At 43.0% G+C, this 12,293-nt stretch overlaps 1 protein-coding gene across 2 annotated transcripts in view; it reads left to right on the top strand.

Moving 5' to 3' along the window:
- itprid2 (ITPR interacting domain containing 2) overlaps positions 1 to 12,293 on the top strand; it is a 186,261-nt gene that overhangs the window by 76,675 nt on the left and 97,293 nt on the right. Inside the window, exons 1-2 of one of the 2 annotated variants that reach the window (XM_078551936.1) lie at positions 593 to 631; positions 2,056 to 2,286. In XM_078551936.1, coding sequence (XP_078408062.1) covers positions 2,094 to 2,286 — 193 coding nt within the window. In that variant the 5' untranslated portion in view covers positions 593 to 631; positions 2,056 to 2,093. Of the gene's footprint in view, positions 1 to 592; positions 632 to 2,055; positions 2,287 to 12,293 lie in introns of those variants that run through there. The other variant, XM_078551935.1, reaches the window with a different exon arrangement.

Raw genomic sequence — 12,293 nt, 5'->3', positions numbered from 1 at the left:
GAAATGCCTTTGCTTCTTCTTCGCTCCTTCTTACTTTTGTTGTTCTTCACCGTCCGCCACTCCCCCTGCTGCTTTTCCACTGCTGCCTCCTCCTCCATTGATTCGCTGTCCTGAGGACTGGGAGGTTTAGGGGGTAGTGCTGTTGATTGGCTCTCTGTTGCCTCAATCTCTTTCTCCACCTTGTCTCTCTCTGTGTCCTCCTTTGTCCCGTTGAGCTCCCTGGGGGCCTTGGTGGTTGGAGTGACACGAAACATTTCTTCTGCTTCCCCCTGGTCGGCTTTGGCTGCCTGTGCGTAAGTACGGCAGCGTTTGGGGCAGGTCCTGTAGAGGTGACCTGCCTCGCCACACAGGTTGCAGCACTTGGCCTGTTTGCAGTCTTTTGTCTGGTGCCCTTCCTGTTTGCAGATCTTGCAGAGGGAGGCGCCGCAGTTGGCCGCCACATGACCAGCCTTGCCGCATGAGCGACAATGCTTGGGTTGCCCAGCGTAGACCAGGTAGCCACGGTTTCCCCCGATAGCGAAACTGGAAGGAGGGTGGAAAATGGCTCCCTTACCATCGGTCTTTAGCGTGGTTAAATACATTTGCACATCATGGGTGGAAATTCCTGATCTCACAAGAATTCACCTGTACAGTAAGCAGCTGTTTTCAATCGCTTCGCTTTTCAGTAGTAGTAACAACAGAACTCAGGCAGGAGCCTCTGAGCAGTGCTGGAGTGGGAAGCTTGTCCACTCTGAATTATATCTGTCAACGTGGAAATGTGTGCTGGTTTTCCTTTCAAAGTGTTGTGCTGGTCAAATGCGATCAAGTGATACATGTGTAAAGCACATAGGCCTTCTCATTGATTTACATAGCTTCCGTATGTGCACTTGTGTTTCCTTGTTTTGTGATGTGTGTCATAGATCAGTGCTTGTAAGTTGGGCCGTGCTTCTTTAGATGCTGAAATACTATAGCACTTTAAAAAGGAGTCTAACTGAAATGTGCAAAACGACAAAGAAAAATGTTAATTCGGCTCCTTCAAAACTCACCAGAGACAGTAGAACCAATGATGGCATTAGTACCCAGCCTATAGTTAAATCTATCCAGTATGCCAAAATAAACAGGTTAAAACAATCCATTCCAATGTTCAACTTTTAAAAATGATCTGACAATAAGACTATCACCTTAAGGTATAGATAATGAGATAAGGCAATTTAAGTGCCATTACCTGAGGATAGGCAACAAACGATTTTGTTGTGATATGATGCGCATGCACCTTTAAGGAATGGGTATCTTAAACTGCTGTCAATCATTACCACCTCGACAGGATATGATGTATTAATCCCATGAGTTGTTAGTCTGCAAGCAGCAGAGATTAGATGAATTGTACTTTATCTTCAGATGAAGACCCCATATTATTATTTCACCAATCCTTGTATGTTTATGTTGAAAAGAAGAACGTAACAGATTCAACAATTGGCTGTTTCTATGATACGGAAATTGTATGAAAAGAAAGAATGGCTAGCTCATATTTATCTGATGCTAATCACATCTCTAAGAAACCACTCTAAGCATTTTACACACAAATTACTTTGAAGTAGTAACAATTGTTGTTATGTAGTAGGCAAGTGCAACACCCATTTTGTTCATAGTAAGTTTTGCAAACCGCAATGAGAAGAAAGATCAGTTGCTTTGTTCTGTCATTATTTGAGAGAACAATAGTCCAAGTAGTAGCATGAGTTCTTCAGCGTTCACCTGAACCACAGGCACAGACAGATTAAACTTCAGTTTAACATCTCACCCCCCAGATGGCATGCCGAATGCTACAGCACTCTGGGTGCTGCACTGTAGTTGTGTTCAAAACCTGAATGGGGCTGAATGGCTAAAGTCACATTTAACCGACCTAAAAGTGCTGAGTTGGCACATTAATATGTGGCATTAGAGGGGTGGGACATCTGTGCTACCTGCAATATTTATTCACCACTGAGGATCAGTTACTTAAAAGGTTAGAATGTTGTGACTTTGTTTGTCTTTCTGATGCTCTGTTATTAATGGTTATTTTTTGCCTTTAACTTGCAGGTTGATATTTCTACTGAAATAAAAGCATAATTGTAGCTATGGAAGAGGCAGTTCTATCTGGATGTGCACATAGTTGGAGAAATGCTAAGGACAAAAGGAAGGCTTGGGCAAGAAGCAGAGACTCTTGGCAAATCTCTGAGACAGACGACAGGTGTGTTGCCACAGAGACCACAGTGCTCTCAGAAGACAACAGTTCAGCAAATCTAGAACTGTCTGGAACATCAGCCGAAGGTAGGGGTTTTCTAATGCATGGCATACAAAAGATTTGTGTACGTGGTTGATGAACAAATAATGTCATATTGTTGGTTCATAGGGTATAGACGTGTAGACTAAACATATACTTAAAAAAAAAGTCCTTTATCTGGAATTACCTGCATGGATGTGTGCACATGCCTCTTTGTAAACTTATACATCTAGTCCCACACCAACATGGCCCACTCTTAACTGCCCTTTGAAAGAATCTAGCATGTCACTCATTTGTATCAAACTTAAGGCAACTAGAGATGGGAAATAAACGCTGACCTTGCAAGCAACACACACATTCTGAGAATGAATTTTTAAAAATGTTCCAACTGTCAGTTTTTTGATGGTCCAATCAGCAAGGTACAGTTTGTTGATAAAATTAAATGTGAATTGGACCTCTCTTCCTGTCTGTGATGAAAGGGATCCTGACTGCTATATCATGTTCATCCTTTGATGCGAAGATGGACCATGTTCAACATCTGGGATGTTTGACAGGGTTCTGGTGGGTACGCAGGTGACTGCTAAGGTCAATCTGCGCACTGAATGTTCTGCTGCAAATAAGGCAGGTTAGTGCAGATGATTGAATTTTGGATGAGTTGCTAGCTCAGGATTTACTCTCCTTTGTGTATTCTCTCCGCCTCTGATATGCGCTTGCTTTTGAAGCAGGTAAGGTATATCTGGGATTGTTGCTAGTTCAGGATTTACTCGCCTTGTGTATTCTTTCTGCCTCTGATATGCGCTTGCTTTTGAAGCAGGTATGGGATTGTTAAAGTTAGACATGAATGCATATAATGAGTGCATAAAATCAGTGGAACTGTCAAGCTGTCAAGGGATTTAAATCTCCCGCCCTTTTGAATATTTGAAAAAATACGGCCTGCAGTATTAACAAAAAAATCGGTGCTTGCTATTTTACTCTGTCTGTTGACATAAGTCTGAGGGCTTACATTACAGGATTAGTGCTGCATGACTGATTTGACAACCTTTCATTATCGCAGTGGAGTTCCTGTCAGTTCACAGTTCAATTGTCAACTCCAAGTGCTTATAATTTCTTTGAAGTGGGACTATGAATATAGTTGTTTTTTTTTATAATGGATTAAAGGAAGTTAAATATTGTATTTTTTTAATCAATGAGAGTTTTTTTTCTGAAATCATGAATTCATTAATCCTCCTCCTTCAGGTACCATGCTCTAAGAGAGCATTGGCAACCATGGATTTCCATTGGATTGGTCCATGATTATGTTTGGTAAAGTACTGCAGTAGTTTCCCATTGCCTTCTGCAGTATGGCTGGCCAGGAAACTCTTTCACTCCTACTGCTTTTCATCAGGTGCATTGGAAGGATTTACAGGTGGATAATCAACCTGTTTGGCCACATTATGAAAGCACTTTCCGCGGCCATCAAGCCCTGAAACGGGACTTGAACCCGGAGCTTCTGACCCAGAGGTACGGATGCCACCATGGTACCACAAGACCTACGAATTCAACAATAGACACTTAAGAACTTTTTAATCTCCGCATGGCTCCTGAGGTCTGCCCATGATGAGTTGGCATGGTGAGTGTAAGGGCAACAGGTGGGTGTGGGGACATGGATTGGCATGAGTTGACACTAAGTTGGTATAGGGGCTATGAAGGGCCATGGGTGGGTAAAGGGGCATAGGTTAGCATGGAGGGTATGAGGAGCCATGGATGGGTGGGGGTCATATGTTGGCATGGGGAGGGGGCAGAGGGCTGTCTTTTGTTTTATTATTTTCTTTCATATCTTTGATAAAATGCTGGAGCATTGAGGCTGGCCTCCCGCCCAGCACATTTCTGCACCAGGCAACCTCTGAACGCTTTCCAAGGGTGCCCGTCACGACTTCCATTTTCACCCCCTCCCTTCCCAGAATGAAAATCCGAACTCCTTGGACACTTTTTCGTGTGTTGAGTTAGCGGAATCGGGAATTATCCTGATTCTGCGCTCCTGACCCGGAGTGAAAAATCAGACCTGAGAGTCTGTGAGTCTATACCCAGCAAGGCCTGCTGCTTCTTCCTTTGTGTCCAGGCATTAAAGCTCGCACCTGATTTTCAATAGAGTTTGGCCTGGTCCCCATGGCAACCAAATCACACGGGCCTGTTGCCGAGCAGATTTCAGTTCAACTACACACCATTCTCCATTCCAGGTTATTCTGTTTTACCTGAAATTAAAAGAGAGAGTTTAAAACATAACCATCTTATAAAGTCTAGCAGTCGTAATGTACTCTGGAGTCGGAAGTACAATTTCAAAATTTGCAGAGGACTCCAAATTGGACTACAGATAAGAACCATGAGAAAATGCAGGAAAACTTTAATAAACTCGTAGAATGGACTTGTAATTGGTTAAAAATACTTCAATATACTGTGAGAGTGAACATTTTGGTAGTTAGAATAAGAAGGCTGCATGCTCCTTGAGAAAGAAGTGAGTGAATGGAGTATGGGAAGGGAGAGACCTGGGGGTACAACTGCACAAATGACTAAATGTAGCCACACAGATAATTAATTAAAGTTACTGAGGTTCATATCTAGAATTGAAAGCAGAGAAGTTATGTTAAACATGTATGGAATGGTTATTGTGAACAGCTCTTGTCTCCATATTATAGAGGCACTGGAGGAAAGGGAAAAGATTTACTCAGGCCCTTTTCTCCAGAAAAAAAGGATGAGGAATGGCCTAATAAAAGTCTTTAAGATTATGAAATGTTTGATTGGATAGATCTAAAAATGTTTCCATTTGCAGAAGTGAAGCCATAAATAGAAGATAGAAAGAAATTCAGTAGGGAATTCGGGCAACACAACTTGACCCAGAGAATGATTAGAATGTGGAACTTTCTACCACAAGGAAGTGAATAGCATAAATGGATTTAAGGGAAATTTGTTCATCACATGAGGGAGGGTGGGGGGGGGGGGGGGGGGCGGGGGGGGGACACGGCTTGCAGAGAATAGAAGGAGTTATTGATGCGTTAGATGAAGAAGAGTGTGAGGAGGGTCATGTGGAGTATAAACACCAGCATGCATCTATCCGGCCAAATTCTGTATTGTAGATACCGATATAATAAATTGAAAAAGAAAATACTTGCATTATATAGCACCTTTCCTGTGTCAACAATGGCTCCGTTTGTAACACTGTCATCTCTGAATTACGAAGTTCTGAGCTCAAGTCCCATTCCAGGGCTTGAGCACAACAATCAAGGCTGAAAATTCAGTGCAGCACTGAAGGAGTGCTGCACTGTTGATGGTGCTGTCTTTCAGATGAGACATAGAACTGAGCCCCCTTCGGCCTGCTTGGGTTGATATAAAAAATCCCGTGGTACTATTTCAGTGGAGAGCAGGGGGGTTAACACCAGTGTCCTAATCAATATTTATCCCTCAATCGACATCCCAAATACAAATTACCTGGTCATTATCACATTACTATTTGTGGGAGTTTGCTGTGTGCAGCTTGGCTGCCACATTTCCTATGTTTCAACAGAGACTACACTTCAAAAGTACTTCAATGGCTGTAAAGTGCTTTGAGATGTCATGTGGTCATGAAAGGCACTATATAAATGCAAGGTTCTCTTGCTTTCTTTCATGACCTTCCTTTGTCTCAAAACACTTTACAGCCAATGAAGTATGTGTGAAGTGTAGTGTTATGAATATCTCATTTAATGATTTGTTTGTTTTCGGAGTATAACTTTTAGTTTTGGGAATTGGATTGTTACATGTAAGATAATTAGAGGAAAAAACTTGAGTTTGAGAAACTGGTAAACACCCCTAAGTAAAACAACTCAAAGGGTCTTTATTTAAAGACATCGGAATTGAAAGTGGGAAAATAATAAACAACAGGTAGTCCTCTCTTAGTTTTCTAATGGAAACAGTGAGTCTGGTAGGATTGCAGTTGTCCCATTTAGAGAGATAAACTATTCATGTGGGATCCAGATTCAAAGGGCTGTTTTAAACTACTTAGTTTAAATTTCTGTCTGGGACATTCCAGGTATGTCACATTTTCACGAAAATAGGTTATGCAGGAAAGCACCCTTTTGTTTTGATTTTATCTCTGTGATTTCTCACAGGCAGTTATAGTCGGCTTGAGAACAACTTTGAGACAGGCAGTTGAAGACAGGGTGAGAAACTATAAAGAAGCTGTGGACCAAGAGCAGAGGGTTATCAGAAACCAAGGGTGTTTTCAGATTTGGAATCACTAAGCAAGAGTGCAGTGAGGCCCATGCTTGAACTGGGGGTCTCCACAATCATCAGGTGCTTAAGGAGAGCTGGAGGGTTACCTAACTGGATGCTAGTGGAAGGACCCCAAGAAATCTCATACCTCGGAGAATAGCAAGAAGACTGAGGAGAATCAAAGTGAATTTCTGACAGCTGTGGCACGCTTTGGTTTGGTCCCAGGAGAAGTGAAGGAACCTTCGAGATCCTGTGGCATATAGGGGAATTCTTGGCTGAAATTAAAAGTAGAACGAGGTGTTCTGTTGAGATTTTTGGATTTATAGTGTATGTTTATAAAAAAGTGTTAAGCTAGCAATATTTACTTTGTCTAACTCTTGTACAGTAAAGGTTTTGGTTTAAAACATGAAATATTGTGGCGTAATTTTTTTTTAATAACAAGGAGTTTGAATTTCTTTCTAAAAGCTACTGGTCTCCACCAAGATCATAAAGCAGTCACTGATGAAACGTAGGAAACATGGCAACCAATTTGCGCCTAGCAAGCTCCTACAAAAAGCAATGTCAAAATGACCAGACGATTTGTTTTTGTGATGTTGATTAAGGGGTAAATATTGGCCAGAAGAACAGGGATAACTCCCCTGCTCTTCTTTGAAATACTGCCACGGGATCTTTTCCATTCACCTGAGAGGCTAGATGGGACATGGCTTAACATCTCTTCTGAAAGATAGCACCTTCGATGATGCAGCACTGCCTCAGTACAGCACTAGAGTGTCAACTTTGATTTTTGCGCTGAAGTCTAGGAATGGGACTTGAATCCACAATGTTCTGACTCTGAGGCGTGAGTGCTACCAACTGAACCTAGGCAATACTTAATGGAGGCAACGGGGGTCTCGCCTGCCTGCAGGAGTGCTAGCGAGAGCCCTATGCCACCTCTTTTTGAGAAAGTCCACCGCATTAAGTGGCAATCAGGCCCTTATGTCGGAGTGGCAGGCATTCCCTGGGATCAAGGAGCCTGGGGGCGAAAGTGCTGTCTGTCGGGAACTGCCAGCCAGGCAGTAGCCAACAACTTTCATTGCTTGGCAGTGCCACCGGGAAGGTGTCTGCTGCTGGTAATGCACCACCTGAGGTCCAGGATCTCTGAAGGACCCAGGCCACAGGTGAGTGATGGCAGGAGGAGGATCAGCAGCAAAGGTGGGAGATGGCTCTCAGCGGGCCCTCCCTTCCCAATGCTGTATTCCTATCTATCAGGCACTGAGTCCATTTGAACAAGGGACCCCTCCTCCCTGAAAACCCATGAACAACGCTAACAAGGTTTACTTCTCATGCTGCCTGCATGGTGAGTCCCCCACCTGCTGCTGGGTGAGTAACAGCAGCAGTGAGGTGAGGCCCTTGAGTAGCCTCAGTTGGCAACAGGGCAGCAAGGCCATCCACGAGCCTTTTCATCATAGACTTAATCAGGATAGAGGCAGGAAGGTGGCAGGGTTCCCACCCGCTACCCTCTCACCTGTTAAATGCTCCATCGCCACCAAACTTGTTTCGAGGGTGGGCATTAAATTACTCCCCATAATACTCAAGTGAAGGGGGGGGGAGGAATGAGTGGTAATAAAACTGAGAAGGAAGAAGGGAAATTTGAGTTGTAAGCTGCATTTATTGCTAACCCTCAGTTGGCCTGACAGGAAGGAAGGCCAAAGGCCTTCTAAATAAATTCTGTTGTGAAGATGGATGTAATCTTTTTTGATATTTTTGGGAATATGATATCCTGTAAAGGGGTGTGTGTGTGTGTGTGTGTCTGTCTGTCTGTCTGTGCGTGCGCGTGTCCATGTCCATGATTAATTAAACTGGAGGAAAGTTAGTATAAACAGCTTGTACAGTAAAGGTAGTAGATGCATGGATTTGTGATGAGAGGCTATGGTGAAGTTGAATGTATGTGTAAATAGGTTAGGTTTTAAAATTTTCAATAGTTGATAGGTAAGGGATTGACTTTTCAGCTGCTAAGTTACAAAGGTTTCATAAGTTATAAAGGGAAGGTTATTACATTTTATTTGACTGGATAATGAATGGAGGCAATAGGAAGACATGAAAGATTTTTATATTTTTGAAAAGTTGAGTTCAAAGAGGTGCTTAGGACAATGGAGTCTAGGGCGAAAGGGTAAAAAAGATATTCAAAGAAAGCTGTTTAGCTGAGTTGAGGTGACTGTGGGGGAGATGTCCTCAGCCTAGCTCCGTGCTGAGAGAAGTTGTGAAATTGAAGCAGCCATCCAGTTTGAAGCTAGAAAAGTCTTTGTTTTCGGAAAGCAGTTTGTTTCTGAACTTCCTTCGGATGTCCACAGCAGAGTGGAAGAGAGTGAAAAGTCATGTGGTATACTTTAATAAAGTAGCAGCAGTTTTTGCCTTGGGTAATATTACTGGATTTGTATGGTTAAAACCGAAAAGAGAGCTGATGCCAAGTAGTTTGCTTATGTGTTCTGACCAAGTGAGAGTTTTGGGGAATGTTTTGTAAGACTGTTTCAACTGTGTAATTCTAATCTTGTGTGTTTTTTTTCTTCTTGTTAATAAATCTTTTAGTATCGCTGTAAAAAAGACATGTCGAAGCTTTTTGTCTTGCACTCATCGGGACAGTTTGAAAAGGGAATATAATTAAGGGGAAAACAATTTTTATACGGTATGTGAAGTGAGTGCTGATTGGTTGGCAAGTGGACTGTGGTAGATGCAATGGGCCAGGTACAGACTGTACCCAACCAGCCCATGTTTGCAAAACTCAAACGCCTAAACCTTTTAATTTTAAAATCCTAAAAGTGTACCAGGATTCTATGCTTCTGGGACCAGTAGTTTTCCCCTTGTTTTCAAACTACAAAAGTTTCCTTCTTGGATTTGGCTTGCTCAACGAATAACATCGGCTGTGATTGTAACACTGTACGATAGAGTATGTTGCTAGGCTGCATTCATACTGCAATCGTACTTTAAAGTGATTGTACAACAGAGTTGCTTTCTAGGCCACATCAGAGAGTTTTAAGAATCGTTCACAGGCTGGACTATGGTTGTCATGCGTAGGCCAAACTGGGTAGGAATGACCTTCCTTGCAGAACTTCAGTTAATTAGTTGAGTTTTTATGACAATCTAGCAGTTCTTATGGTTACTTTTTCAGATGGTAGCTCACCAGATTTATGGAAACCTGCTTTTAACAGCTTACCATGGCAGAAGTTGAACTCGTGTCCTCTGGGTCACTTATGCAGCACCGTGACCAGAAATGAAAGGAGGAGGGAAGAGAGAGGAGAATGGATAGTAGAGAAGCTAAGAGGGAATGGGGCAATAGGTGTCGATGAAGGACTCGGGGAATGGGAATGTGGCTGGCAATGAGGGGAGTGAGAAGAGGCGAGTGAGAAGGGGAGAGGAAAATTGATGGCAATAAATGAGATGGGCAAGGTGCAGTGGATGGCATTGACGGGAAAAGCATTAGGAAAATGGCATTGATGAGTGAATGAAGGGAGTAAATGGATAGCAATGAAGTTGAGAGGGCATGGCAGTGGGAAGCAGATGGCAATGAAAAGTAAGTGAAAGATCCAGGTAAGGGAACAGAAGTTGGGAGCATTGTTTTATTTTAAGAAAGGAAAGAAGGGGGAAACTGGTAGTGGTGCATTGGGATGGGTAAAGAAGTGTGTTAGCATTAACTGAGGGCAGGGAAGGGTGCCAGCAGAACTGGGGGCACAGGTGGAACAAAACCTTTTGAATTGAGGAGGAAGAGAAAGCTAGCTTGAAATGGTGGGTGGGGATGGCGGGTGCAGGTGGAAGGCGGGAAAATAGAGAAGAGATCCAAAATGAATCAGGAAAGTTAAAGGAAAAGTGCCTTTCTGGGAACGTAGATTGTTCAATGCGGTGGGTGAAGTGGAGTAATGGGGGTTGGAGGTAGGAGAATGGTGTTTGAGGTAACTTTGAGGAAAGTTGTTTCTGTTGAAAATTTAATGTCACTTTTTGTCTTCCTTTTTGGGGAAAAATAATACAAATCTATCAGCAATGTATCCATTCCACATCTTCAATGTGGGATGATGGGGGAACATGCTCTGGACCATCTTCAAAATGCATCAATTTTTCATCTTCAACATATGCATTTCCCTCTTCTTGCTTGCAAGAATAAGCACTTGCTTTTATATAACCCCTCTGTCAGAGGAAAATGACCCAAGATGTTTCACAAAAGCAAAAGAAAACTGAGCAAAGGGAGGAGATATGAGGAGATGACCGAAGAGATTGGATTTAAAGATGGCCATCAGGGACGGAGAATGTTTTCTTTTATTGGTCCATGGAATGTGAGGTTAGACCAGCAGTTGTTACCCATCTCTAATTGCCTTTGAGAAGATGGTGGTGAGCCACAATCTTGTACCGCTGCAATGCATGTGGCATAGATACACCCACAGTGCTTTTCGGAAGGGAGTTCCAGGATTTTGACTCAGTGACTGTGAAGGAACAGTGATGTGGTTACAGACGATACTGACTTAGCACTTGGGCAGCGGGTGTTTCCTTTCATCTACTGTCTTTGTTTGTTTAGGTGGTAGAGGTCACAGATTTGGAAGGTGCTGCTGAAGGAGCCTTGGCAGGTTGCTGCAGTGCGTCTTGTAGATGGTACATATTGCTGCCACTGTGTGCTGGTGGTAGAGGGAGTGAATATTTAGGCTGGTGGTTGGGGTTCTGACCAAGCGGGCTGCTTTGTTTTGAATGGTGTCAAAGTTCTTGAGCATTGTGGGAATTGCACGCTTCCAGGTAAGTGAGGAGTATTTCATCACACTCCTGACTTGTGTCTTATAGATGGTGGATAGGCTTTGGAGAGTCAGGAGGTGAGTTTCTCGCTGCACAATTCCCAACCCCTGACCTCTTGCAACCACATTATTTATAAGGCTGGTCCAGTTAAGTTTTAGGCCAATGATAACCCCCGGGATGTTGATAGTGGGGAAATTCAGTAATTGTAATGTCATTGAATATCAAAGGTGGGCGGTTAGATTCTCTCTTGTTGATAGTTGCTGCCACTTATCAGCCCAAGCCCGAATGTCATCACGGTTTCGCTGCACGTGGACATGGACTGCTTCAGTATCTGAGAAGTTTCTGAAGGGAGGGAATTGCAGAATTTTTAAAAAATTCTTTCATGGGACATGGGTGTCGCTGGCAAGGCCAACATTTGTTGCCCTTCCTTAACTGCCCTTGAACTGAATGGCTAGTTAGGCCATTTCCGAGGGTGGTTAAGAGTCAACCGCATTGCTCTGGGTCTGGTGTCACATGTAGGCTAGAACAGGTAAGGTGACTAAAGCCATGGTAGAGGATCATAGAGTTTAAAGGGTGGTGGGAGGTCGGTGAGGTGTTGGGGGGTGCTGCTTGTAATGCTGCTGAAATAAGGATGGGTGAGAGCATGGAGAGATTGAAACACAAGTAAAATTTAAAATTTCAAGTTTTAAGGGTTCAGGAGCTAATATATGCCAGTGAGAGTAAGCAGGAGTTCGTGTGAAATAAGATATGAGCAGAAGATTGATGGATGAGCTTGTCCTGACCAGAAGCCAAGATTTTAATGGATAAATGTTTGGGCTGATAAAATGTTTGCTGCTGATCACATGCTAGTTTCTGGAAGATTCTGAGCTGTTCCAATGGACAAAGGCTACCTCATCATCCTCCTGGAATGTGACCTGTATTGTATAAACATTCCAGCCAAGCCAACAAAGGATTTGTAGATGGTAAGCCTGCACCAGCCAGCTATGGACAAAGGTAGAGCTATTTGTGACTCATAATCGCCAATGTTATGCTAATGGCCCCACCATTACCTGCTCCAAAACACATTGGGTTTCAACTAGGC

Source organism: Cetorhinus maximus, chromosome 11 (assembly GCF_964194155.1).
Source record: "Cetorhinus maximus chromosome 11, sCetMax3.hap1.1, whole genome shotgun sequence".
NCBI lineage: Eukaryota > Metazoa > Chordata > Chondrichthyes > Lamniformes > Cetorhinidae > Cetorhinus > Cetorhinus maximus.
The sequence above is the reverse complement of the archived record's forward strand: the minus strand, read 5'-3'. Positions and strand labels throughout refer to the sequence as shown.